Raw genomic sequence first — 25,670 nt, forward strand, 5'->3', positions numbered from 1 at the left:
TTCACATACCATGCCTGGGTTAATTAAAAATAGGGCCCATCATGTACTGGAGCAATGTAAATGGGGCAGATCAGACACTGGAGCAGCATCTAAGGGGCACATTATACACTGGAGCATTACAAATGGGGCCCACTATATATGGAGCATTATTGGAGCCCATCATACACTGGAGCATCATCCATAAGGCCCATCATGTACTGGAGCATTGTAAATGGGGCAGATCAGACACTGGAGCAGCATCTAAGGGGCCCATTATACACTGGAGCATTACAAATGGGGCCCATTATATATGGAGCATTATTGGAGCCAATCATACACTGGAGCATCATCCATGAGGCCCATCATGTACTGGAGCATTGTAAATGGGGAAGATCAGACACTGGAGCAGCATCTAAGGGGCCCATTATACACTGGAGCATTACAAATAGGGCCCATTATATATGGAGCATTATTGGAGCCCATCATACACTGGAGCATCATCCATGAGGCCCATCATGTACTGGAGCATTGTAAATGGGGCAGATCAGACACTGGAGCAGCATCTAAGGGGCCCATTATACACTGGAGCATTACAAATGGGGCCCATTATATATGGAGCATTATTAGGGCCCATGATACAATGGAGCATCATCCATGAGGCCCATCATGTACTAAGGCATTGTAAATGGGGCAGATCAGACACTGGAGCAGCATCTAAGGGGCCCATTATACACTGGAGCATTACAAATGGGGCCCATTATATATGGAGCAGTATTGGAGCCCATCATACACTGGAGCATCATCCATGAGGCCCATCATGTGCTGGAGCATTGTAAATTGGGAAGATCAGACACTGGAGCAGCATCTAAGGGGCCCATTATACACTGGAGCATTACAAATTGGGCTCCTTATATATGGAGCATTAATAGGGCCCATGATACACTGGAGCATCATCCATGAGGCCCATCATGTACTGGAGCATTGTAAATGGGGCAAATCAGACATTGGAGCAGCATCACAGGGGCACATTATACACTGGAGCATTACAAATGAGGCCCATTATATATGGAGCATTATTGGAGCCCATCATACACTGGAGCATCATCCATGAATCCATGAGGCCCATCATGTACTGGAGCAATGTAAATGGGGCAGATCAGACACTGGAGTAGCATCTAAGGGGCACATTATACACTGGAGCATTACAAATGGGTTCCATTATATATGGAGCATTATGTGGAGCTCATCAGATACTGTATGGAACATTATATGTGACTAATTATTTGGTATGGAGAAATATATGGGGATCATTACTCTGTATGGCGCACAATGTGGTGGCCATAACACTGTATGGAGTAATATACTGTCCTGTTTTGAGCTATTGTACAATTTAAAATAGATCAGTAATGTCATGTAAGCAGTGAAGTATGTGTCATTGTACTATACCTATACTTCTGTGGTGTATCGGAGCATCATGAGTTGTGGTATGTGTTAAAGGGGCGCACTGACACTCTTTGGCTCAGGGCACACGAAAACCTGGAGCCAGCCCAACTCCCCCACAACTTTAGCCAAATAACACCCAGTTTTCAATGCGTAACTATTATTAGGAAGTAAATTAAGGGAGACAAGCTTCAGTTATAAGAATTGATGTTTTTGGCATTAAAATGGGCACTGTAGGTGTGTTTACGGTCTTCCACTCCCTGCCGACTTTGCTTCCCCATTGACTTGCATTGGGTTTCGTGTTTCAATCGGCCTCCGACTTTTCCCTATAGTCGGCCGATTTCGTTCGACCCGACTTTTGCGAAAGTCGGGTTTCATGAAACCCGACTCGACCCGAAAAAAGGCAAAGTCGCTCATCTCTAGTCACCACTCCTGCATTTTTAAATGGGTTACAAATACTGATGTAAAATACTGACCAAATACTGAACATGTGTCTGAGGCCATACATGTCACATCATAGTAAAATACCATCAATCATTAATAGTATGAAACCAGTCTGTCAAGAAAAGTGCTAATTTTTATATTAAATATATAATAAATATTACTTTTTAAAGTACCAGCAGTAGGATCCATTAATATCCTAAGGAAGTGGATGTACTTAAGTACCCTTCTATGTGACACAAAAAAACTTTGCAAAATAATGGAAGAGAATTTGTTGAGTGTCGTATTATGTATGGAGGGGAGCACACAGTCACCTGTTGATTCTGCATCAACTAAGCCAGGATCCAAACTCCACCAAGATTGCAATATTGAAAAGTAAGATTTCAATCTGGCTTCCGGTCACACCACTCCACTGAAACTGCCCTTACTAAGGTCACCAATGACCTCTTAACCGCCAAGAGCAAGCGACACTACTCTGTCCTTCTCCTCCTGGACCTGTCGGTTGCCTTTGACACAGTGGACCATTCCCTACTATTACAGACCCTCTCATCCCTTGGCATCACAGACTTGGCCTTATCCTGGATCTCATCATACCTAACAGACCGGACATTCAGCGTCTCACACTCACACACCACCTCCTCACCTCGCCCCCTATCTGTCGGAGTCCCACAAGGTTCAGTCCTAGAACCCCTGCTCTTCTCCATTTACACCTTTGGCCTGGGACAGCTTATAGAATCTCATGGCTTTCAGTATCATCTATATGCTGATGACACACAGATCTACATCTCTGGACCAGATATCACCTCCCTGCTAACCAGAATCCCTCAATGTCTGTCCACTATTTCATCCTTCTTCTCTGCCAGATTTCTGAAACTTAACATGGACAAAACAGAATTCATCATCTTTCCCCCATCTCACGTGACCCCCCCAACAAACCTATCCATTACAGTAAATAGCTGCCCACTCTCCCCAGTCCCACAAGCTCGCTGCCTCGGGGTAATCCTTGATGCTGATCTCTCCTTCAAACCACATATCCAAGCCCTTTCCACTTCCTGCCGACTTCAACTCAAAAATATTTCACGAATCCGTTCATTCCTCAACCAAGAATCTGCAAAAACCCTAGTCCATGCCCTCATTATCTCTCGCCTTGACTACTGCAATCTCCTGCTCAGTGGCCTCCCCTCGAACACTCTTGCACCCTTCCAATCTAGTCTAAACTCCGCTGCCCGATTAATACACCTGTCCCCCCGCTATTCCCCAGCTTCTCCCCTCTGTCAATCCCTTCACTGGCTCCCCATTGCCCAGAAACTCCAGTACAAAACCCTAACCATGACATACAAAGCCATCCACAACCTGTCTCCTCCATAGATCTGTGACCTCGTCTCCCGGTACTTTCCTGCACGCAACCTCCGATCCTCACAAGATCTCCTTCTCTACTCCCCTCTTATCTCCTCTTCCCACAATCGCATACAAGATTTCTCTCGCGCATCACCCCTACTCTGGAACTCTCCACCACAACATATCAGACTCTCACCTACCATCGAAACCTTCAAAAAGAGCCTGAAGACCCACCTCTTCCGACAAGCCTATAACTTGCAGTAACCACCGATCGACCAAACCGCTGCATGACCAGCTCTACCCTCGCCCACTGTATTTTCACCCATCCCTTGTAGATTGTGAGCCTTCGCGGGCAGGGTCCTCTCTCCCCCTGTACCAGTTATGACTTGTATTGTTTAACATTATTGTACTTGTTTTTTTTTGTTTGTTTTTTTTTATGTATACCCCTCCCTACATGTAAAGCGCCATGGAATAAATGGCGCTATAACAATATAATAATAATAATAATAATAATAATAATAATAATAATAATTTATTCGTCTTCTTTTATAAAAATTTCACTTAAAGATATCTCTTCAACTCTTTGTCTGAGTAAACATTGTGTAAAAATCAAGCCTGGAACTATAGGAATAGATGTGACTAGTCAGGAGCTACAGCTAGCTGGGCTACATACAACAACGGACTAGTCAACTCTACTGATATATTCCCATGCTGCATCCACAAAATGTTTTCTCTGAAAGGCTGGAGAATTTTAGAGAAGAACATACCTGTGTGAAGGCAGTATGAATTATGTGACAGATTCCCTTTAACTGCTGGTCTAGCTTAATAGTAGCAAAACAAAAAGTAAAAGTCTCTGTATAGCTTTAAAGGGAAACTTTCACTAAATTTCTCCTGGTGTAACCTCCTTGCATGAGGAGGAGGGGCACCACAAGTAAATTTAGCTATGTCTCATTACAAACCCTTTGTTCAGCAGCCACCATTACATCGTATGTGGAGATCAAAGTGAAACATTTGGTCACAGGTCCTCTGTTATGCACATAACTCACTCATACATGGGTAACAGGAATAATAAAGCCTACAACAGAGAGAAACCACACCCACACCCTACTGGTCCCTGTTTAGACTAGACTATCCCTAGCTACACAACTTAAAAACACAATCTTAGACATGGCTCCATTAAAAGCTGTCAAGGGGTTTCTTGTACCTCCAGAGAAACCAGAGGGGAGGCCGCAGTGCACAGCTAACCAGGAGAGGGAAAGTGTGCAGAGGGGTAAACGGACCAAGGGTGAGGAAACTTAAAACATGTGCACTAAGGGAAAATAAGGAGAACTAAGGAGTATTTATTTGCTATTACACTTTTCTTATTTAGCGCTATCATAGTCCACATACATACATAATCATAAATACAACAAGAATAATTTCCCACCAACTTAATCGAGTAGAAAGGAAAGGTGCTGGGAAGGCAAACAAGCAAACAAACAGCAGAAATACAAACGGTGTTTGCCTAGGAGGTAAAATTCCTTAGCTGAAGAGCTGGAACTCGTTACCACTTCACTTAAAAGTATAGCCAGCAAGGAAGTGTAGTGAAGGGAGAATGTGTATAGCTCAACCCATAATGGGAGAGAGCAAGCAAAACAGGAAAATGGGAAACACCTGAAGTAGCAATCCCAGAAAGGAAAAATAAAGACAATAGGAACCATCAGCATAAGGACAGGGAAGAAAAGGGCAATAGCTCAGAAGACAGGAGAACCGACCATAGAGTTTAATCCTCAAATCAAGACAAGCAATCCTCTTTAAGTATAATTTGATAATATGGTTGACATCCACACATCTTTCTAAAATTTCAGAATACTGATATTTGTTTATACACTAAATTTCTTAATACTTTGCAGTATATCAGTTCTATAGTGAATAATAGCATACCGGCCTAGTTGACATATCTTCAGGAGTTTTCTCAACAGCAACTAATGGGGATGTTGGTTCTGGAGGAGGAGGTGCTCTGCGCTTCTTTACCTCAGTTCTAGCACTAATCCCAGAAATATTGCTAAGTGACAATGACGCACCAAGTTTACTAGAACGTGAATTCAAAGATGGGGAGCTTGGAGCGGTTGAAAAGCCCTGTAATGGAAAATGAGAACATAAGTATAACATGAAATATTGTCCACTGTTCTTGGTGACACACATTGCATTATTATAACAAAAGCATGCAGCTCTTGCCATTTACTTTGCTGACAGCAAGATAAAAAATATAACATATATGGTAAATAATTCCAATTCAATTTATAAGGAATTTTAACATGGAGTTAGTATTGAACAAAATTCATATTAACCAATATACATTACTTTTCTCAATTATAATGTTTTCCTAAATTATTAATGTCATTTACATACACTATCGTTCAAAAGATTGGGGTCACCCAGACAATTGTGTTTTGCATGAAAACTCATACTTTTATTAATCAAATGAGTTGCCAAATGAATTTAAAATCTAGTCCAGACATTGACAAGGTTCGAAAAAAATTTTTTATTTGAAATAATAATTTTCTCCTTCAAACTTTGCTTTCGTCAAATAATGTTCCCTTTGCAGCAATTACAGCATTGCAGACCTTTGGCATTCTAGCAGTTAATTTGCTGAGGTAATCTGGAGAAATTTCACCCCATGCTTCCAGAAGCCCCTCCCACAAGTTGGTTTGACTTGATGAGCACTTTTTGCATACCATATAGTCAAGCTGCTCCCACAACAGCTCAATGGGGTTCAGATCTGGTGACTGCGCTGGCCATTCCATTACAGATAGAATACCAGCTGCCTGCTTCTTCCCTAAATAGTTCTTGCATAATTTGAAGGTGTGCTTTGGGTCACTGTCCTGTTGTAGGATGAAATTGGCTCCAATCAAGCGCTGTCCACAGGGTATGGCATGGCGTTGCAAAATGGAGTGAAAGCCTTCCTTATTCAAAATCCCTTTTACCTTGTACAAATCTCCCACTTTACCAGCACCAAAGCAACCCCAGACCATCACATTACCTCCACCATGCTTGACAGATGGCGTCAGGCACTCTTCCAGCATCTTTTCAGTTGTTCTGGTCTCATAAATGTTCTTCTGTGTGTTCCAAACACCTCAAACTTGGATTTGTCTGTCCATAGCACTTTTTACCAATCTTCCTCTGTCCAGTGTCTGTCTTCTTTTGCCCATATTAATCTTTTCCTTTTATTAGCCAGTCTCAGATAGCTTTTTTTTGCCACTCTGCCCTGAAGACCAGCATCCCTGAGTCTACTCTTCACTGTAGACATTGACACTGGCATTTTGCGTGTACTATTTAATGAAGCTGCCAGTTGAGGACCTGTGAGGCGTCGATTTCTCAAACTACAGACTCTAATGTACATGTCTTGTTGCTCAGTTGTCCAGCGGGGCCTCCCACTTCTCTTCTACTCTGGTTAGAGACTGTTTGTGCTCTCCTCTGAAGTGAAGGGAGTAGTGCACACCGTTGTAGGAAATCTTCAGTTTCTTGACAATTTCTCACATGGAATAGCCTTCATTTCTAAGAACAAAAATTGACAGTCGAGTTTCACAGGAAAGTTCTTTTTTCCTGGCCATTTTGAGAGTTTAATGGAACCAACAAATGTAATGCTCCAGATTCTCAACTAGCTCAAAGGAAGGTCAGGTTTATAGCTTCTCTAATCAGCCAAACTGTTTTCAGCTGTGCTAACATACTTGCACAAGGTTTTTCAAGGGTATCCATTAGCCTTCTTACACCGTTGGCAAACACAAAGTACCATAAGAACATTGGAGTGATGGTTGTTGGAAATGGACCTCTATACACCAATGAAGATATTGCATTACAAACCAGACGTTTGCTGCTAGAATACAGGAAAGATATATATCTTTGTACCGTGTTAGCCAGTAGATAGAAGAATATTTAGAATTGAGAGTCCTCATTGGTTGATACCTTTTAATGGCTAACTGAAAAGATGGTAACAAGTTGCAAGCTTTTGAGATTACGCAGGTCTAGACTAATACAAAATCTGAAGGATAACATATTTATACAAAAGACAGCACAGAAATAACCCAATAGCTAAGACAAGTGATGTGAAGTGGAATAGTCATTATGAGGGAGTGATAAGCATAAATACTGGAACAGTTCATAGATAAGCAGTGTGAAGGTTTTACTGCCCTCTGTCTGGTTCTGTGTTGTGATGCGTTTGTGATGTGTTTGCTGCTAGAATAGTCATTTACCACATTAACAATGTATAGATTGTATTTCTCAATCATTTAATGTTAGCTTCATTGGAAAAAAACTGTGCTTTTCTTTCAAAAATAAGGAAATTTCCAAGTGACCCTATACTTTTGAACGGTAGTGTATATACCATCCTTAACATAAAAACACTATTGCTCTGCATCTCTGTATTTTATCGATTGATACAGTGAAGCTGTAAGCATTCTGACCTACCCAGGTTGTGTGCTGACCATAAAAAACAATATTAAAATGCAATTTAGGAAAATTAAAACAGCAACCTGCTTAGCAGTTTTTTGGCCATTACTACATTTTTTATTGGAAAAATCTTGACTGCAGATACGTAGCCACTATGTGATCAAAGGTTCATGCATATTACCATTTAAAAGCTCGATTTTTATCACAATAGTAATAGAACTTGTATACAGACTTCAATTACAGCTTTTTTGACAAAATTTGTGATGGAGGATCTCAGTCTCACAGGTTTACATTGATGTATTTTTGTTGTCTGCACAATTTATATATATATATTTTTTGTAAAAAGTATGCGCCTGTGCAGGGTACAATTAACCTAGTTTATGCAACAGGTACGGCTGGTAGGGATGAGCGAACCCAAATGGTAAAGTTCAGGGTCAGTTAACTTACCCTTAACGCAGACCTTTTACTGTATATCCTGTTCTGGTCGCCAGTCTAATAAAACTTGTTGAAAGGCTACTGCGCAGTCAAACAACAAGCTTTTAAACTGTGGGCACTTCTGGAGCTGTGATTGGCAGCTCAATAGGAGTGAGGGACAGATTAGGACTGCACATTCTGCACAAAACGCCGCTGTATGTTCTCTGGAACCCATATCTGTGGGGGTACTGTACTAAAAGCCCCTGTGTGTACTCTGAACTCATATCTGTGGGAGTACTGTGCCTTTAAGCTGCTGTGTGTACGCTGCACCTTACGCTTGTGGGAGCACTGTACCTTTATTTCGCTGTGTGTACTCTGCTTCCCTCCGCCTATTAGGGTACTGTACCAAAAAGCTGCTGTGAGTACTCTGGACACTCTGCTTGTGGGAGTACTATGCCTTTAAGCTGCTGTATTTACATAAAGAAAAACGACCAGAAAGTCCCAGAAGAAAAATATATTTTATTACGTCATTATAGAAAATAGTTAAAAACCATTACATAAAATTAGATAATACATATACTGAACAAAAAAGGGGGTTACGCTACCCAGGTATAAAGCATAAAAAATGTACCAAAAAATGTATAAACAATTGGTGATTAAGCAAAATAGATAGTGATATATATAATAAATAATAAACAATATACAGTGCACAAACACCAATAAAGAAATTAAAAACCATAAACACAAGTGTAAGCCACTACCACAATGAAAACCTATAAATATCAAAATATCAAAATAGTGCGTCTGTGTGATAAGGCTAAAAAAGGACACTATATGTGAATTAAGGTGTCAAGCTGACCAGGAAAGGAAAAATGTAGCAAAAATAAACATACAAATAAGTGAAAAAACATATATACAACCTCTCCTGGTCTCCTGGGGAAGCAACCCGGTCCCGACGCGCGTTTCGGCGCTAAGCCTTCATCAGGGGGTGGCGTCTCACAAGGAGAGGTAAGTATAAATACTGGCGCTAACCAGTAAAAATGTGGGTGTGTGAAAAACAAGCCAATCATTATAACGTGCATATGCGAAAACATGCAAGCGTCATCGCGCAACTGCGCAGAAGCACTGACAAAATGCTGGTAACCCAGAACCGGCATTCAGTATTGAACCGGAAGAAAATGTCCGCCAACCGGAAGTCGACGTTACCTGGCAACCAGGCGCTTAGATTATCATGTGCCTGGGAATTAAACCAACAAAAGTCATCATAATTGCTGAGGGACGACAAATCCCATGACCAACGGGACAGTGACAAACCTTTAAAGGTAACATTACTAGACAAAAAATCCGTAAACCGGAAGTGACCGTTACCCGGCAACCAGACGCCTAAAGTATCATGTGACCAGGGCGATGATGTCAACCTAAAAAAGCGTCATAGTTGCTAAGGAGCTGGTGGTCACATGTACAGAACAAAAATGAGTGGTCTAAATATAACCTTGCCACGAAACCGGACATATGAATTGTCATATAAAAAAACCATATCACCAACACTAGAACCATACAAATTGGGAGGTAAAAAACAATCATAGATCCGGAAAAGGTTTTCTTAATCACTCATAGCAAGCGATACCTTAGCCGGACCATTACGGCTACCAGGTCATCCTAGACAGTTATATAGCAGACAACTAAGAACAGACATATGACAGAAATAGACAAACATAAGGGGCATAACGCACATATCTAGACCGCAGCAGAAACCGACGCACATAAAGCAGGGGAGGCGGGAGCACAGGGGAGGGCGCGTCAAGTCGCAAAGGCGGCAAAAAACGCGACCCCACCAGGGCAAACCGCATACCACCGCCACATGTGCGTACCTGCATAGGTCAGGAAGGTGCGACCCATACCAATAAAAATGAATAAATCATTGATAAACATGACATGCAAAAATATTAATAAAAGCCCCATATAAAGTGATACCAAGTGTATATGTTAAATAAAATAAAGTGTACAAAAATACATATATCAAACATGCCGTATACCGAGTAAAGATTAATAACAACCATATAAATCTTGATATCACATGTTAACAGTTAAGTATTATATTCGACTCAATATATTAAAACACAAGCCATTCGGCTGATTCCACTCTTGTGTTCCAGCTTGAGAAGTTCCATGTGGAGGAACAGGACAGAAGTACAATGTTTTTGAAGCCTTGCCCTAGATTGTCATAAATAAAGATAAACAAAATTAAAAAATATATAAAAATATATAGTATAATGCGTCCGTCAGCATATAAGCATAATATCACATATCATACCCAAATATCAATTTAACATTAATGAATAAAATATATAATAAAAATGTCTCCAACAGATACACACAGAGTAAAATCAGTATATATATATATATATAATGAGTTTCAGATAAATGGAATAAAACTATTGTTTTCATTGAGACCATGTGGTTGGACTGTATTTAAAGTCCAAATCCACCTGGTCTCACGTTGTCCAAGCTTACGACTGACATCCACACCCCTAATACTGGTGGGTAACATGTCAATCCCACGGAAATATAATTTAGTACTATCACAGTTATGATGTTGTTTAAAATGCCTTGGAATTGTTTTTAGGGCATTCACATCATTTTCCGTTGCTGCAGCTTTAATACCTAAAATGTCGCGTTTTTTGCCGCCTTTGCGACTTGACGCGCCCTCCCCTGTGCTCCCGCCTCCCCTGCTTTATGTGCGTCGGTTTCTGCTGCGGTCTAGATATGTGCGTTATGCCCCTTATGTTTGTCTATTTCTGTCATATGTCTGTTCTTAGTTGTCTGCTATATAACTGTCTAGGATGACCTGGTAGCCGTAATGGTCCGGCTAAGGTATCGCTTGCTATGAGTGATTAAGAAAACCTTTTCCGGATCTATGATTGTTTTTTACCTCCCAATTTGTATGGTTCTAGTGTTGGTGATATGGTTTTTTTATATGACAATTCATATGTCCGGTTTCGTGGCAAGGTTATATTTAGACCACTCATTTTTGTTCTGTACATGTGACCACCAGCTCCTTAGCAACTATGACGCTTTTTTAGGTTGACATCATCGCCCTGGTCACATGATACTTTAGGCGTCTGGTTGCCGGGTAACGGTCACTTCCGGTTTACGGATTTTTTGTCTAGTAATGTTACCTTTAAAGGTTTGTCACTGTCCCGTTGGTCATGGGATTTGTCGTCCCTCAGCAATTATGATGACTTTTGTTGGTTTAATTCCCAGGCACATGATAATCTAAGCGCCTGGTTGCCAGGTAACGTCGACTTCCGGTTGGCGGACATTTTCTTCCGGTTCAATACTGAATGCCGGTTCTGGGTTACCAGCATTTTGTCAGTGCTTCTGCGCAGTTGCGCGATGACGCTTGCATGTTTTCGCATATGCACTTTATAATGATTGGCTTGTTTTTCACACACCCACATTTTTACTGGTTAGCGCCAGTATTTATACTTACCTCTCCTTGTGAGACGCCACCCCCTGATGAAGGCTTAGCGCCGAAACGCGCGTCGGGACCGGGTTGCTTCCCCAGGAGACCAGGAGAGGTTGTATATATGTTTTTTCACTTATTTGTATGTTTATTTTTGCTACATTTTTCCTTTCCTGGTCAGCTTGACACCTTAATTCACATATAGTGTCCTTTTTTAGCCTTATCACACAGACGCACTATTTTGATATTTATAGGTTTTCATTGTGGCAGTGGCTTACACTTGTGTTTATGGTTTTTAATTTCTTTATTGGTGTTTGTGCACTGTATATTGTTTATTATTTATTATATATATCACTATCTATTTTGCTTAATCACCAATTGTTTATACATTTTTTGGTACATTTTTTATGCTTTATACCTGGGTAGCGTAACCCCCTTTTTTGTTCAGTATATGTATTATCTAATTTTATGTAATGGTTTTTAACTATTTTCTATAATGACGTAATAAAATATATTTTTCTTCTGGGACTTTCTGGTCGTTTTTCTTTATGTAAATTTGGTGTTTGTAACACGACTGTCCTTTAAACAGTCCATCATACTCCGGCGATATACTATTTTTATTCATAGCATTATCCTAATATAATGTAAATTTCGCTGTTTCTCCTTATTTCGTGTTTCTTTTCTTAAATTGTATTGCTGTGTTTTGCACAGGTTTATTAAGGAGATGGACTATAAAGCCAGTGAACTCACGTGGCTTGGCAAGATTAATCAAGTTTTTAATAATGGAGCAGATGCTCAATACTCTAATGGTCAGAGGAAAGTGGATTTTGATAATTCTATTAAGCAATTGTTGTCCAAAAGAACTAGACTTTGGTGGAATATGAGATTTTTGGAGAACTATATCGCTAAGCAGCTAATCCCTAGGGGACTGCGTATTAAGATTATCCCATCGTACCCAGTAGATGATGAGAATTTCATTAAAACCTGGGAAGAACTCTGTAATGATACATCTAGGAAGTTTATGGAAATGTTGATTGATTCTAACAAAAAAACCCTGATTGAGCTAGACAGACATTTGGATGAATTACTCAAGCAAGCTAAATCTGATCTGTCTGCCGAACAATTTCAAGAGATGAATGGCAGTATGGATAAATTTGTGGAAACAATTGTCAAAAATATACAGGAGACTCAGTTGAATAAATATAATCGTGATTTGAAGGATTTCCAATCCAATAATGTATATAGATGGAGAAAGTCTAAACAGAATCGCGGATTCTCAAGGACTCCGTCCACATCATCAGTTACATCTATGAGTGACACATCTGCCAGTTCTTCTTCTGCCTCCTTTAATATGGTGACAAGATTCCGTAGTAGACCTAAACGTAACCGTGAACAAAGACAACTTCCTTATAAAAGGAGTAATGGGATTTCACCAAACAATGATAGACATGAACTGAAGGTAATTAATTTGAGTGAGCATGTATTAACTGTGACTGATCTACATATATTGTCAAAAGGTTTGTCTTTTTCTCCCAAATCGGATTTTGATTTGTTCACTGTTATCAAAGACTTACATATCTTTGCTAGGTCATTAATTTTTAAGAAGCATTTTCATGATCAGACTTCACATGAAATGTTTCCTACAGAAACGGAGCAGGAGGCTTTAAGAACTCTTGAAGAACTGGCAGTTGAACACGATACTCTTGAGAATGATAGAATTCCTGCATCTATACGCCCCAAATCTAGGAAGTTTCCGGCTCTTTCAACATGTGCCAATGTAGATTTATTCGTCCAATTAGTCTCTAAGGATCTGGAGGCGATTCCAAGACATATGAAGAATGACAATCTGTCAGGTGAGGAACGTAAATCATTATCTAAATTTCAATGTTGGGATGATGTTGTTATTAAACCGTCTGATAAAGGGGGAAATATAGTTATATGGCCAACTAAACTATATGAAAAAGAAGCATTCCGTCAGTTAAATAATCAACAATGTTATAAAAAACTGACATTTAATCCCTCTGGTAGCTTTTTTCTTGGGTTGTCCAAGATCCTAACACAGGCTTATAACGATGGTGTTATATCTAAAGAACTCTACACAATTTTGCAAGTCCCTGAACCCATTATTTCTACATTTTATTTATTGCCTAAAGTTCATAAAGATATGAGGAACCCACCTGGTAGGCCGATTGTATCGGGGACAGGTAATTATTTAGAAAAGGTGAATCGTTATATTGATAGTAAATTACAGCCATTAGTTGAATGTCTCCCCTCTCATGTGAGAGACACTGCTGATATATTAAAAAAGATTGATGGACTATATATGGATGATGATACTATATTGGTGACTTGTGATATAGAATCACTGTATACTAGTATAAGGCATAGCGATGGATTAAAAGCAAGTCGTTTTTTTCTAGAGTCTTCTGGCCTTGGAACGAGTATGGTGTCATTGATTTTGCAACTGTTGGAGTTTTCTTTGTCCCACAATTTTTTTACCTTTAAGGGGTCCTTCTTCCAGCAGCTCCAGGGTACAGCTATGGGCGCATCTTTTGCACCATCTTATGCCAATTTGTTCCTGGGGTTGTGGGAGAGGGACCTCTTCCTGTCGGATCGGCTGTCGTCGGTTGACCGTGTTCTCTTTTGGGCACGGTACATCGACGACATCTTTCTGATCTGGCAGGGTTCTCTTGAGACATTGGATGCATTTATGAAGAGTCTCAATGATAATGATTTGAATATTCGATTAACTTACAATGCAAACTCCAATTTTGTTGATTTCCTTGACATTACTATTAGACGTGATTCGAAAAATTTGCTGCAGACGAATATTTTTCGTAAACCAACGGCAGTCAATTCATTACTGCATGCATCATCAGCCCATCCACAATCAGTAATTAGAGCAGTACCTATTGGACAGTTTCTTCGGTTGAGAAGAATCTGCTCATCTGATGAAATATTTGAAAAGCAGGCACTTGATCTAAAAACAAGGTTTTATGCTCGGGGGTATAGTCACCGTACAGTTAAACGTGCCTATTTAAGAGCTAAACATTCGTCACGTAACTCGTTGTTATATTCCAACAAACAAAAGGAGACAACGAATAAGGTTAGATTTTTTACCAAATATAATGCTCAAGCTGAGCAGATTAGAGAATGTCTGAATAAGTTTTGGCCTATTCTATGTGCTGATTCAACTTTGGCCAATTATCTTCCAAATAGGCCGCAGATTACGTTCAGGCGATCAGACAATTTGCGTGATCAATTAGTAAAAAGTCACTATACACCGGCTTCGATACCTACCTTTTTGGACAATTTTCCAAAAAAAGATCTTGGATGTTTCCCATGTGGCAATTGTGTTGCCTGTGTCAATGTAGAACGAACTAAAACATTTTTTAATCAAGGTGAAACACGTATATTTGAGATTAGACATCACATTACCTGCACCACGAAAGCAGTGGTATATTTTGCAATGTGTCCATGCCGGAAAATTTATGTGGGTATGACCACAAGGCAATTTAAGGTGAGGGTTCGGGAGCACATTTTAGGTATTAAAGCTGCAGCAACGGAAAATGATGTGAATGCCCTAAAAACAATTCCAAGGCATTTTAAACAACATCATAACTGTGATAGTACTAAATTATATTTCCGTGGGATTGACATGTTACCCACCAGTATTAGGGGTGTGGATGTCAGTCGTAAGCTTGGACAACGTGAGACCAGGTGGATTTGGACTTTAAATACAGTCCAACCACATGGTCTCAATGAAAACAATAGTTTTATTCCATTTATCTGAAACTCATTATATATATATATATACTGATTTTACTCTATGTGTGTATCTGTTGGAGACATTTTTATTATATATTTTATTCATTAATGTTAAATTGATATTTGGGTATGATATGTGATATTATGCTTATATGCTGACGGACGCATTATACTATATATTTTTATATATTTTTTAATTTTGTTTATCTTTATTTATGACAATCTAGGGCAAGGCTTCAAAAACATTGTACTTCTGTCCTGTTCCTCCACATGGAACTTCTCAAGCTGGAACACAAGAGTGGAATCAGCCGAATGGCTTGTGTTTTAATATATTGAGTCGAATATAATACTTAACTGTTAACATGTGATATCAAGATTTATATGGTTGTTATTAATCTTTACTCGGTATACGGCATGTTTGATATATGTATTTTTGTACACTTTATTTTATTTAACATATACACTTGGTATCACTTTATATGGGGCTTTTATTAATATTTTTGCATGTCATGTTTATCAATGATTTATTCATTTTTATTGGTATGGGTCGCACCTTCCTGACCTATGCAGGTACGCACATGTGGCGGTGGTATGCGGTTTGCCCTGGTGGGGTCGCGTTTTTTGCCGCCTTTGCGACTTGACGCGCCCTCCCCTGTGCTCCCGCCTCCCCTGCTTTATGTGCGTCGGTTTCTGCTGCGGTCTAGATATGTGCGTTATGCCCCTTATGTTTGTCTATTTCTGTCATATGTCTGTTCTTAGTTGTCTGCTATATAACTGTCTAGGATGACCTGGTAGCCGTAATGGTCCGGCTAAGGTATCGCTTGCTATGAGTGATTAAGAAAACCTTTTCCGGATCTATGATTGTTTTTTACCTCCCAATTTGTATGGTTCTAGTGTTGGTGATATGGTTTTTTTATATGACAATTCATATGTCCGGTTTCGTGGCAAGGTTATATTTAGACCACTCATTTTTGTTCTGTACATGTGACCACCAGCTCCTTAGCAACTATGACGCTTTTTTAGGTTGACATCATCGCCCTGGTCACATGACACTTTAGGCGTCTGGTTGCCGGGTAACGGTCACTTCCGGTTTACGGATTTTTTGTCTAGTAATGTTACCTTTAAAGGTTTGTCACTGTCCCGTTGGTCATGGGATTTGTCGTCCCTCAGCAATTATGATGACTTTTGTTGGTTTAATTCCCAGGCACATGATAATCTAAGCGCCTGGTTGCCAGGTAACGTCGACTTCCGGTTGGCGGACATTTTCTTCCGGTTCAATACTGAATGCCGGTTCTGGGTTACCAGCATTTTGTCAGTGCTTCTGCGCAGTTGCGCGATGACGCTTGCATGTTTTCGCATATGCACTTTATAATGATTGGCTTGTTTTTCACACACCCACATTTTTACTGGTTAGCGCCAGTATTTATACTTACCTCTCCTTGTGAGACGCCACCCCCTGATGAAGGCTTAGCGCCGAAACGCGCGTCGGGACCGGGTTGCTTCCCCAGGAGACCAGGAGAGGTTGTATATATGTTTTTTCACTTATTTGTATGTTTATTTTTGCTACATTTTTCCTTTCCTGGTCAGCTTGACACCTTAATTCACATATAGTGTCCTTTTTTAGCCTTATCACACAGACGCACTATTTTGATATTTTGATATTTATAGGTTTTCATTGTGGTAGTGGCTTACACTTGTGTTTATGGTTTTTAATTTCTTTATTGGTGTTTGTGCACTGTATATTGTTTATTATTTATTATATATATCACTATCTATTTTGCTTAATCACCAATTGTTTATACATTTTTTGGTACATTTTTTATGCTTTATACCTGGGTAGCGTAACCCCCTTTTTTGTTCAGTATATGTATTATCTAATTTTATGTAATGGTTTTTAACTATTTTCTATAATGACGTAATAAAATATATTTTTCTTCTGGGACTTTCTGGTCGTTTTTCTTTATGTAAATTTGGTGTTTGTAACACGACTGTCCTTTAAACAGTCCATCATACTCCGGCGATATACTATTTTTATTCATAGCATTATCCTAATATAATGTAAATTTCGCTGTTTCTCCTTATTTCGTGTTTCTTTTCTTTAAGCTGCTGGGTGTATTCTACCCCCCCCCATTGGGAGTACTGTGCCTTTAAGCCTCTGAGTGTTTTCTAGTAGTCTGCGTAATAAATAACTGGCATTAGCCATTTCATTGCCATTTATATAGTCCAAAGAAATAATTTTTCAGAAACGCTGTGTGTTTTTTAGTAGTCTGGAAAATAAATAATTCGCATCAGCCATCATGTTGCCATTTATAGGGCAAATAAATAATTTTCCTAAACTGGTGTTTGCTTTATAGTAGTCTGGGAAATAAATAACTTCATTGTTCCCCTCCCTCCCCCTGCAGGGACGCCAGCATGTTAACTTACCTATCTGCACTCTCCGGGCATCTTCTTCCTCCCAGTGTGCTTAGGGTGCACATGCTCTCTGCCTCTTAAAGGACCAGCGCTAGAGCTGCTAAAAACGTCCTCAGCCAATAGATGAGAGGCTTTTGTTATATAAGGCATCCTCCCCTATTGGGTGGTGCCTTAGCAACTTTAGTAATCAATATTTATCCTCCCAACTAGTTACTAGGTCCCCACACCTCTGATGCTGTCCACCCTGCTTACCTGATCCTGTCCATCATAGCTGCACCAGTTCCAGTCCATCTGCTGAACCAATACACATATCCATCCTGAATTGCCTAGTCCTGCTCCTGATCTGCCTGATCCTGCACCTGTGATGCCATACCTGTAGCTATCTTGTGTTCATGATCCTGCGCCTGACTACCAGCCGTACTCTCCTGCTAACCAATACCTGGCCGGTCCTGCTTCACTCTCCCCCTTAGGGGTCAGCTGCCCATGGTTCCATCCTGAAGTAGTACCTGGCGCCCATCTGGAGCCAAGTTTAACCCCACCATAAGGGGCTCTAGCGAAGAGTCAGGTGGTCTCTTAGTTATGTCCCTCTAGATTCTTCTCGCACCGTGGCACAGTGGTTCCACAACCAAGTGCGTGACTTTTTTCTAAGGCCATGGAACCCGTTGATTTTCATACGCCTCCAATCTGAGACCTGTACCATGAGATGACCCATCAAAGATGTCAGCAAGACAAGATCTTATCTTACCTGCGAACTGTTAACATCTGCCTGGATGCTCTGACCTCAGCCGCTGCATCCACTTTGGTTCAAGCTGCGGCAACCTCGGCAGTGACCATTCAATCCACAAGCCAAGCTTCAATAACTAAACCCTGTCTGTCTGCACCACCCCACTTTTACAGAGATTCAAAGCAATGCTGAGGTTTTATTAATCAAGTGCTCACGTCACTTTGAACTGTTGGCCCACCAGTTTCCATTCGATTGGGCGAAGGTAGCCTTTGAAATGTCTCATCTTTGAGGAGAGGCCCTGACATGGCTCAATCCCTTGCGGGAGAGAGGAGATCTGATAATCTCAGACCTGCAATCCTCCCTGGAGATGTTCCACAAAGTTTTTTATGAAACAAGCCAATCTGTCTGTAGGTCACTACACCATCCGTTTCCACACCCTGGCTTCAGAACTCGGCCTGGAGCAATGAAGAAAATGAACCTGTCAAAAACTGAACTCCTTGTGTTTCTTCCCTCCATTAACCTACCTATGCCTAACATTTCCATTTCTGTGTGTGACTCTACCATTGCTCCCCAACAACATGCCCATTGTCTTGGGGTCATACTTGATTCAGATCTTTCATTCACCCCCCACATTGATCACTGGCTTGTTCTTGTCAAATACACCTTAAAGATATTTCTTATATTCGATCTTTTCTTATGTTCAACTATGCAAAAACTCTTACTGTAGCACTTACTCATACTCATCTGGACAATTGTAACTCTCTACTAATCGGTCTCCCTCTTACTAAACTCTCCCCTTTCCAATCTGTCTTGAATGCGGCAGCCAGGATCATATTTCTCACTAACCGTTACATGGATACCTCTACCCTGTGCCAGTCATTGCACTGGTTTCCCATACACTCCAGAGTTCAATATAAACTTATCAGTCTCACCCACAAAGTGCTCCACGGTTCAGCATCACCCTACATCTCCTCCCTTATCTCGGTATACCACCCTTCTCTTGCCCTCTGTTCTGCTAATGACCTAAGGTTAACACCCTCAATAATTCAAACCTCCTACTCCCATCTCCAAGACTTCTTGCATGCTGCGAAAATTTTTTGGAATGCACTACCCAGCACAATTTGATTTATCCCCAATATCCACAGTTTTAAGTGATCCCTAAAAACGCATTTCTTCATGATAGCGTACCGCCTCAACATATTTATCTAACTATCCCTGTGCTGCCCATTCAAAATTTTCTTCAAAATCAAGTCCCTTGTATCATCTGTTCTCACGCCCTTTATGCATTTAATAGCCCTCTGTCACGTGGACCCGTCCTGTGTGACGCGACCAGCAGGCCAGTAACTAGAACAACAGGACGCGGCAACGTGATACTGTCCTGTGTGACACGGCTCGCAGGCCCGTAACTAAAACAACAAGACATAGGGAAGGGAAACAGTTACAACCGTGGGCCCTGAGTCAGTGTCCCTAACGCTCCTAACGTTCCCTATGCCGGTTCCGCACCGGGCGCCGATCAGGAACCTGTCACCCTAGCACACCCTACACCTATCCCTTGCTAGGGAGCAGGGTGGCACTGGCCCCACCGCTGTACTATTACACACTAAGGAAAAACACAAACAGGGAAACACCACTTAGCTTTACTCTGTTGCACTTGCTCCTGGCAACAGAGTCCACCACCAGCATGCAGCTCTCCACCTGAATCGCTGCCACCAAGCTCTGTCAGAGCTACAAGGAAATCCCCTATGACTCCTTTCACACCAGGCTAAGACAGTGCTGCAAGGAACGCTCTCCAGCTCCTTCCTACACCAAGGAAGGTTGAAATGAACACTATCACCAACCCTGATTGTAACACCTGAGACTCTTTTATAGCAGAGCCAGCAATCACACCTGCATTATAATCATGTGCACTTAACTAAACAAACTAGAGTGCAATGACGCTCACCACCAACGGGGGTAAACTTAGAAAAAAACGACACCACAGTGCAATAATCCTAATGGCCACCGGGGGCAAAAAACAACCTTAAGCGCAGCTTAGGGAAAAAAAAGGTTACCTGTGCTTTTTATATGTCCTGATCCAGCATGGATCATGACCCCCTCTGTGTCTGTACTTTTACACATACTGGATGGTTACCAGTTCATGAGCATTACATGAACACCCTATTTATTTCATTGATGGCTGGACCGTACGATTAAAGCAATTGTTACCATCCACCTTTCATGTCTCCCCTATTTCCTCATAGATTTTAACTTGCGAGCAGGGCCCTCACTCCTCTTGGTATCTGTTGAGTTATGTGATTATTGTTATTCTGTAATGTCTTTTCATTGTCTGTACAAGTCCCCTCCAAAATGTAAAGTGCTGCAGAATATGTTGGCGCTATAGAAATAAAATTATTACTATTATTACAGGTAGCCGCCTTCTGGGAGGTATTGTCTGGAAGGATCAAGGACGAGCTAGCAAGCCGCAACATTCCTACTACACTGGATGGCCTAGTTTCCCTGGACACATCAACTGACTTCCGGTTCGAAAGGCCGCTCACTCATCAGCCTGTCGCATCAGCAGCAGCTCTTGAACCTATGCAACTTGACCAAGTTGGACCGACTGAGAAACAACATCAGATTCATTGAGTCAAGTACTTGTGCTTCTATTGTGGAGAAACCGGTCATCTCATTAACTCTTGTCGAAAGAAACCAGAAAACTCCAAAGCCTAGGGCCGCTAGGAGAGACTTCCCTGGGGAGAGCAATTCCTCTCTTCCATTGATCCTAACCGTATCTGTGACTTGTGGAGGTTCCAGATTCGTTGAGATAGTGTATCTAGATGCGGTTGCAACAGTGAACTTCATACATCAAGCAGTGGTAGATTGCTACCAGATCCTAGTTCAACACTCCAGAATCCATTGTTGGTGCCATCTGCCAATGGGAAGCCTCTATCCGAAGCCATTCAAGTGGTCATCGAGCAAGTAGAACTCCAGATAGGAAGGGTGCACACTGAGAAGATCGCATTCTATGTGCCCACTAGCCAGTCTAATCCGCTTCTTTGGGATATTCCGCATGCATGAACCCATTCTTGACTGGAGATCCAGAGAGGTGCTTCATTGGAGTCAATCTTGCCATGAAAACTGTCTCGTAAATGTATGGCCAGTCCGGCTGCAGGTAGTTTGACCTTCTTTGTCGTGAATGACATCTGCCTATTGGTCATATGCCGATGTTTTTGATAAAAAAGTAGCAGAGATGTTACCTCCACATAGGCAGTACTAGTGCCCTATAGACCTGATTCTGGGATCCTCCATGAGGCCGTATTCACCCTCTGTCCCAGGCAGAGACCCTAGCCATGTCCAAGTAAGTTAAAGAGAATTTGGCTAGGGGGTTTCATTCACAAGTCCTCTTCTACAGCAGGAGCTGGCTTCTGCTTTGTAAAGAAAAAGGACGGGACTTTCCATCATTGCATTGATTATAGAGGACTCAATCAGATCACAGTTAATAACAAGTATCTTTTGCCATTGATTTCGGAGTTGCTCAACTGCATCAGAGGTGCTAGGATCTTTACCAAGCTGGATCAGCGAGGAGCTTACAATCATATCCAGATACAACAAGGAGATGAATGGAAGACGGCTTTCAAACCTGTGCCAAATTCTGTCATGTAAAACCTTGGTGTCAGAATCAGACTTTAGTCGAGTTCTGCATTAGGGACAATCCTCCAAGGTTGCTGGCCATGCTGGGCAGAGAAAGACTTTGCAGCTCACATAACATCACTACTGGTGGCCTACCATGTGTTAAGAGACCGTGGAGTTAGCTTTCACCTGCCCTTCCTGTGCTCGCAACAAAGTTCCTAGGCAACTCCCAAGTGGGAGACTCATACCACTCACTTTGCCTTGTGCATATTGCTATGGACTTTATTACAGATCTTTCCGTGTCCTCGGCTTGTTCCGTCACTTAGGTAGTGGTAAATCGCTTCTCAAAGATGGCACATTTCACTCCGTTACCAGGTTGTCCATCCGCTCCGGACATAAGGAGAAATTCATCTAGCACATCTTCACGGATTCCCTCGTCACATCGTGTCTAATCGAGGTGTCCAGTTCACGTCCAGATTCTGGTGAGGTTTGTGTAAACTTCTAAACGTTGTCCTGGATTTTTCATCTGCATACCAACCAAAATCCAACAGATAGGTAGACAGATTCAACCAGATTCTGGTCAACTTCCTGTGGCACGTCACAAATGCACATCATGGCGATTTGGTCTAGCTCTTAATCAAAAAAATGTCCACAGGACCAGGGAAGAAATATCAAAAGTGCAATCATATAATCCCTTTAAAAACATGAAACTTTAATAAATTGAGGTAAAAAACACCCCCCTAGTGCAATAACACAATTAACAATAATAACCTACGATAGCCCTACACTAGCCTGCTATCCCTTCCTGACAGTGGAGGTTGGCACCCTAAAAGATACGATTTGGTGCCCCCACTCCGCGGCGGCTCTCTCAGACTCGCCCTAAATGACCCTTATAAACTACAGGTGGGAAAACAATAAGCAAATTAAAAAGATGAAAGATAGTGCTTAATATGATACACAGACTATTAATGTACAATATATAAAAGACAGGCTATTACATGTAAACATAGAGAAACTTCTTGTATAACCAATAGATAGTAGCAAGTCTTGTCTTTTTGGGTATTAATAGACCACAGAAAATATAGATTCCATAAGCTGGCAGTGGATAGTAGCAATCTTGTCTTTTTGAGTATTAATAGACTATAGAAAACATAGATTCCAAATGCATTATCAGATAGAGCAAAAAACAATCTCTCTGCAGTAAATCAGACAAGCACAGACAAGAGGTAAAAAATAGCGTGGTTCAATAAAGGAACATCAGAATTATATCCATATTGGTTCCCATAGAAGGCAATGGATGATATCTATTGCCAGAAAAAAAAAAATCAAAGAAACAGCTGGGGGTTAACCCAAGCCTCGACGCGTTTCCCCGTCCACACGGTTCATCAGGAGGCACAATAAGGAACCAGACAATTCATAGATGTGAGGTGTCCAGATAGAGAGGCAAACCAACACAAATGCACATCATGGCGATTTGGTCAAGCTCTTACCATGAGCAGAGTGTAAGTGATTCTTCTGCAAGTTCTCCATTCTTCACTGTTTTTGGGCAAGAGCCCAAGTTCCCCAGTTCGAACAAGCAAGAAAATAGAAAAGGAGTACAATTCCATTATCGCTAGCTAAAGTATTCAGGCATGGTTGCCTGCTTTGACCACTAATTTTTTCAAGCATTGGGAAGGCATCCCATGACAAAGGGAGTGGGACTGGTGGAACGTCTTGCGGTAGACCACCAGCTGTATCCAGACTCAAACTACAAACTTGCTCTACTGTATGCTACTGAAGATTTGTAACCAGGTTATGTAGGGGTACTCTGCCTCATGCAGTTTGGGTGAAATTTGTAAGCTGCTAAAGTAGGGGTACTCTGCCGCTTGCTTTGTGGGTGAAATTCATAAGCTGCTTCTGTGGGGGTAACTCTGCGGGTGAAATATTTATATGGATAGAGAAGAAAGCGGATAGGCACAATCCGTTCCGTACAAAAAATATCTTTTATTGTGGCATCATATTACCAACAGCAGGCAGATAAAACGATGGAGCAAATACAGACGACGATTGTTTTGCGCTTACATTGCGCTTCAACATAACCTGTTGAATGTAATGTAAGCGCGAAACGATCGCCGTCTGTATTTGCTCCATCGTTTTATCTGCCTGCTGTTGGTAATATGATGCCACAATAAAGGATATTTTTTGCATGGGACGGATTGTGCCTATCCACTTTCTTCTCTATGGATATACAGACTATTTTCATTGGAAGTGGCACCTGTATTCACTGATGTGTATGCAGCTTCATTAACCCGAGGTCATACAACTGTGCCTTTGTCCTGCTTTTCTTCTATGGAAAGTGATTTGAAACATTTATAGGGACTGGCAGTAGCAAGCCTCTGTCTTTGTGAGGGCACTGTTAAAATTGTATCTATTTTACCATGATTGCTATGGTGACAGAACCCATTTAAGTTATTTTCCTATCCACATTTGATTGCAGGTCAATCATCTTGCTCTTACTTTTCATTTTGTTTCCTGTTGCAAGCCCATAACCCTTACTCTGAACATTTTACATCCATTTTAAAGCACTGAAGTTCAGGTCCTTATTGACTTGAATGTGGTTCAGAGTCTGGGTTCAAATCTGATTGAAGTTCGGGTCCTGAACCGGACTTTTTAAAAAGTCCGTCTGAACCTGAACATCCACGGGTTTGCTCATCACTAATGGCTGGCTAAAAAGCAGTAAAGCCCTGATGCTGGTTCATTGTATATTGTTATGATGAGTCACCGAAGGAGGAAAAAACAAAATACCAGCTAAGTCCAGAAAAACCAGAGAGGTTGGCAGCTATCGGATTGCAGACCCCTGAACCTATCCACAACAACTAGCAGTAGCCGTGGGGGGTTCCTACGGTGCCCTAGACCCCTCGATCACAGCCGGAGAGCTACATAGCCTAAAGACAGAAAGGGGAAAAACTAAACTGCCCCAGAGCAGACCCCAAATCAATAGGCAGCCCCCAACATATAATGACGGTGAAGGAAGATGAAAACACAAACACAGATAGAAAGATAGGTTGAGCAAATGATGGGGCCCAAGCTAACTACATAGGACAGGATAGGAAAGCTGCTGTCTGCCATCCGCAAAAACCCTATCAAAATGAGCCAACCGACTGATAGGAAAAACAGGCCCTGAAGTCGCTAGGCTTCAAAAGACTATATCAGCACTCAGGTATATTCTGAAGACAGAGCAAAAGATCAACAGATCAGAGACAAAAATGGAATTCAGCTCACCCCCGGCCGGGGATGGCAGAACTCCCAAAAAACAAGGCAAAACAAAAACAAAACTGAATAGTACAAAGCAGAGCAGAAAAACTTAGCTTGGACAAGATGCAGCAATCAGACTGGTCTCCAAGAATCCAGCAGGAAAGTCACCAGCCAGGAAGAAGGGCGTCGGCAGCCTTATATCCAGTCCTCAATTCCAGCCACCCAGTTATCATCTAGCTGCCCAGGTGTTTGGTAATCAGTCTCACTACCTTCCTTCACCAGAGGAGGGAGTTCATCAGACCTCAATGATGAAGGGAAAAATGAACTCACAACAGTATATAAATCATAATGCATAACCTAATACAATGTTTTGTACTCACATCTATTTCCTACATGTACTTTAGTGGGTGGACAGTA

General features: G+C 41.3%; 1 protein-coding gene across 8 annotated transcripts in view; it reads right to left on the reverse strand.

The window, feature by feature from the left end:
* The window catches only part of COBL (cordon-bleu WH2 repeat protein), an 803,866-nt gene that overhangs the window by 327,806 nt on the left and 450,390 nt on the right, over nucleotides 1–25,670 (reverse strand). For 7 of the 8 annotated variants that reach the window (XM_073549883.1, XM_073549882.1, XM_073549884.1 and 4 more), the window contains one exon: nucleotides 5,122–5,316. The exons of the other annotated variant lie outside the window; for it this stretch is intronic. In XM_073549883.1, the coding sequence (XP_073405984.1) occupies nucleotides 5,122–5,316 (195 nt within the window). The remainder of the gene's footprint in view (nucleotides 1–5,121; nucleotides 5,317–25,670) is intronic. 8 annotated transcript variants of the gene reach the window in all.

This window comes from Dendrobates tinctorius, unplaced genomic scaffold, assembly GCF_039654945.1.
Source record: "Dendrobates tinctorius isolate UK_male_01 unplaced genomic scaffold, ASM3965494v1 ptg000162l, whole genome shotgun sequence".
NCBI classification, from domain to species: Eukaryota; Metazoa; Chordata; class Amphibia; order Anura; family Dendrobatidae; genus Dendrobates; species Dendrobates tinctorius.